Genomic DNA, 4,063 nt, shown 5'->3' on the forward strand with positions numbered 1-4,063 from the left:
AAAGTATTTATGTGACTGCAGTCTGAAAATGAGGAATCGAAAATCAGTATTTCACCTTTTGAGAATAAAAGTTCATAAACATACCTTTTGATGAGTTCCGGCTTAAGGAATTTTTAAGTAAATCTTGCAGGTGATGAAAAGCAAAAAGCAACCAATCTCTCTGCAGTTATTAGCCTGTTCTTTAAGACTATGGGTCACCTGCCCTGGGTTTTCTAATTGAACAAGGAATCCATGGGGCAAAATAATTGTTTCTCAAAGGTGGGCCAGAGTGGAATATTTACATCTTCACTTCAACAGGGAAGCAATGACATGTAATCCTTTGAGTATCACTTGTATAGAAGATGTTAGCTTTGTCTCATCCTCACTTCATTAGCCTGTGAATGTGCCCATGTTTTGACTGTAGAGATTTTTAAAAAATGTTCGTTTTCTTTAATGCCTAATTATGTACACACAGATCACGTCCACTCCTCATCAAACGTTTTTTTCTGCCTGACCAGTGTGCAACTGATGTTCACGTAGCTTCTAAGAACCTGTCTCTAGGAAAAATTTTAGCTAAACTTCTACAATCATGACAAGAGATTGATTAAAATGCCAAGATAAGAAACAATTTATTATAGAGAGAAGAAAAATTTCTCATCCAAAATATAGAAATCTGTACAACTTTGCCACAATCAATATACATGAACTGTACAAATTTACACCAGTTCATAATTTACCAAATAAAAGATGACTAACAAAGTTCACAAAATAGATGGTGGTTTGTGGAAAAGACTTTTACCCAATTAAGTACAAGGAAAGTTACAAACCAGACCTCCACTTTCTAAAAATAAGAAGTTTACTCAGTCTTAGAAAACTACAAGCTAGCAAATGTACAGAGAGCTGGCTGGTGCTAACACCACAGTTGAGACAGTGTCTTTAAAAGGGTCTTTTTAAAAGCCTGTTACCAAGGCAGATTCTGGTCACTTGCTACTTTCAAAGCCAAAAACACAATACAAGGTCTGACCATTTCCCCAGGTCATGCTTACTAGTTTGTCTTTATGTACATTTATACATATTTAAGTGCTAGGTAAAAGTCTTGTGGTAAAATTTCCAGTACTACCATGTTTAAAACGTTGAGCTTTTCTACTGAGCTGCCAAAAATTGATAACAATTTCAAGTGTAATAGTGCAAATTCCTCTGCGAGATCTACTGCAGAGAAAGTTCTTTGAAATACAGATTTTCCTTAAAGGGACTGATGTAAAAATTTAGATATCATGTCTGGGAGAAACTGAAACCGCCCTAGGACTTCACTCCCTAGCAAATAAAGTTATCATTTACTTGGACTCACAGGCTATTCAATTACTGAAAGGTACTGTCCAAACTATGGCACTGTTACTTAAAAAAAAATTTTTTTTACCATTCTATCTTGTGCCAGATCTTCACAGCTGTGACATGGTTTAAATTCCATAATCCATCCCCAAGAGGAGCCCACCCAAAGCAAAAATCAAATTTTATCCATCCATTATAAGATGATCCATCCATAGACCATATCTTAACCCGATACAGTCATCATATTGTAGTTTTTGGAAGGGCTTGTTCTGCCCAAGAGAAGTTCCTCCTTACAGCTGATTCTGCTGTCTACCATTTGCACGTTGCTGCTGTTTTGAGTGCTACCTCCTGCTGGTGAGGCTTCATACAGCACACAGATGGAGCCATCCTCTCCGATTCTGTAGGACACTTCATAGGGGTCAACCCAGAGAGTGAGTTCACTTGGGAGAAGTCTGAACAGCTCCTGACTGCTCAGTCCAATCCGCTGGGCTGCCTGTCCAATCAGAGGATCCATTTTATGGTTGATGCGAATACAACGGTAACCTGATCCCTTGCACGGCTTTTCTGGGAACCAGTGATGTTTATAATGTTCTAGAGAAGAAAAGAAGCACAGAGAAACAATGCTGAGATTGGCCCTGCTAGCTCCAACGTCGTTCCCTCCTCCCGCGGACTCCGAGGAGCAGCGAAAATGAAAAGCATCAACTTTTAAAGACGTCCAGGATGGCATCGAGGACCTCGCCGCTGCTCGGGGACATCGACCGGTTGAGCCGCCGACACAGGACCGGGGCGCGGAGCCGGGCAGCCCCGGGAAGGCGGGCGGGAACCTGTTTACTTTCTCCACCCCACCCAGCGCACACAATGGACTTTATGGCTTCGGAGGGGAGACGCGCCACCGGACTGTTAACCCCGAAGGGAAGAAAAACAAGAAACCCTAAACCACGCTCTGGGCCGGGCTCTAATTGCACCGGTGACAAATCCGGTGATTAATGGGGCAGGAGGAGGTGCGGAGAGGCGACTCGTCGGTCCCGAGCTGGCTTCGGGGCAGCGACGCGATGTCCCACAGCCCCGGGAGGGGGGCCCGGCCGCCGACCCGCAACGGTTGGGGGATTTGGGGGAGGGGACGGCTAACCACCCCAGCCCCGCGTCTCCTTTGTTTCCGAATCGGCCGGCGGTCCCCGGACCGCGGCTCCCGTCCGGGCCGGCTCTAGTTTCTTTGTTGGGCGTCCGTTTCCTTCTCCCCCCTTCCCCCGCCTCCGCTTGCCAACCCAGGATTTGGGAGGAGGGGGGAAGCCCTCCGCCCAACCCCCGCAAAACCTTGATCCGGACGCGCCCGTTAGCGGCCGCCGCGCGCGGTCCCGTGGCGGGCGGGACCAGAGCGCGGCCGAGGCTCCCGCGGCCCCGACGGCTCGACCCGGGACAAGCAGCCCGCGTCCCCCACCCCCGCAACACCCCGTCCGACCTCCTCTCCCCACTCACCTGCCAGCAGCTCCTGCAGGCTCTGGCTGAAGGTCTGCAGCTGTCGCTCGCTCGTGAGCCCCTTGGTGCGGAGGAACTTGGAGATGAAGGACACGGCGGCGGCAATCTCGCCTATCATGGTGGCAGCCCGAGTGTAGAAGGGATGCATGGGGGCGGCGGACGGGGGCGGCCCGGGGCGGCCGGGGCTCGGCGGCGCGGCCCCGACGGCGGAGCGGCCACCCCGGGCTCCCTCACAGACCAGAAGGCTGCGAGGAAAAGAGGGTATGAGGAGCGGACTGGCTACTTTTTTTTCCCCTTTCTTTAGAGTAAGAAAAAGTTATTTTCGAGACAGGAGGCGGCAGGAGAGAGAAAGAAACGAGCGATGGCGGCCTGGTCACATCGCTCGGACCTCCCCAGCCGCCTCCGCCTCCAGCTCTGTAGCCTCCGAAGACCCCAAGAGTTGCATTTCCAGCTCCGAGGGGCGAAGAGATGCTGCCGCCGTGCAGCACTTTTTATAGCGCCGAAGAAAGGAAGTGGCGTACGTGGAGCGTGACGGTCGATTCTAGCCAATCCGGAGATCGCACCATTGTGACGCAAGCAGATTCGGAGCCGGAGGGGGCGGGAAAAGGATCTAGGGGGGTGGGTCCAGACACGGGGACGAGAGGGAGGAGCTGACGTAATCTGCTTGTAAACAAATAAACCCGGAGTGGCAGCGGGAGTCCGAGTTGCTGTGTCGGGAGAAGAAGGGAACCGAGGGTGCGCGTGTGAAAGCTCCGCCCCCAGCGGTGGCTCCTTCTTCGCCCCGCGCCCGCGCGTCCGTCTGCGGGAGTGCGCTGCCCGGGCCTGGCCGCTCCGGAGGGTTTGTTAGTACCGTGCCGCTCGGAGTCCGCCTGGCTCGGGCTGTGTCTGCACGCACGCCGGCTGCATGGGCTCCTGTCCCCACGCGTGCTCCGTGTTTACGTCCCGTCCCCTCTCGGGATGCTCGGCGAGCCCGAGGACCGTGCAGTGCGGTGAGGCGCGGCGCGGCGGAGTGCGGGGAAAGTGGAGGGAGCCAGATCTCACCAGGCGTCCTGCCACCGGGTCTCCTCGCGGAGCTGCCGTCGCCGCGGAGCAAGAGTGGAGAGATGTCTTAGTAAAAGTTAGCGCAAAGCAAGTAGGTTAGTGGGGCCATTTGTGGCTGATGTTTCAGAAACTGCAGGAATCCAAAAAAGAGACGTGTTGAAACCTTACTCTTATCTCAGTGCAAATAAACCAGGTACTGAAGATAAATATGGCATGGATCCTGGAAAAAGCTTTGAAA

The 4,063-nt window shown here is 51.8% G+C and overlaps 1 protein-coding gene across 1 annotated transcript; it reads right to left on the reverse strand.

The window, feature by feature from the left end:
- Window positions 1-583: 583 nt before the first annotated feature.
- On the reverse strand, window positions 584-3,236 carry Btg1 (BTG anti-proliferation factor 1). Its single transcript, XM_020186739.2, has 2 exons — window positions 2,785-3,236; window positions 584-1,899 (listed from the first exon to the last, which is right to left on the reverse strand). Exons 1-2 carry the CDS (start codon window positions 2,930-2,932, stop codon window positions 1,532-1,534), a joined length of 516 nt encoding a protein of 171 aa, XP_020042328.1. The 5' UTR covers window positions 2,933-3,236; the 3' UTR covers window positions 584-1,531.
- Window positions 3,237-4,063: the final 827 nt, after the last annotated feature.

Source organism: Castor canadensis, chromosome 8, assembly GCF_047511655.1.
Source record: "Castor canadensis chromosome 8, mCasCan1.hap1v2, whole genome shotgun sequence".
Classification (NCBI taxonomy): domain Eukaryota; kingdom Metazoa; phylum Chordata; class Mammalia; order Rodentia; family Castoridae; genus Castor; species Castor canadensis.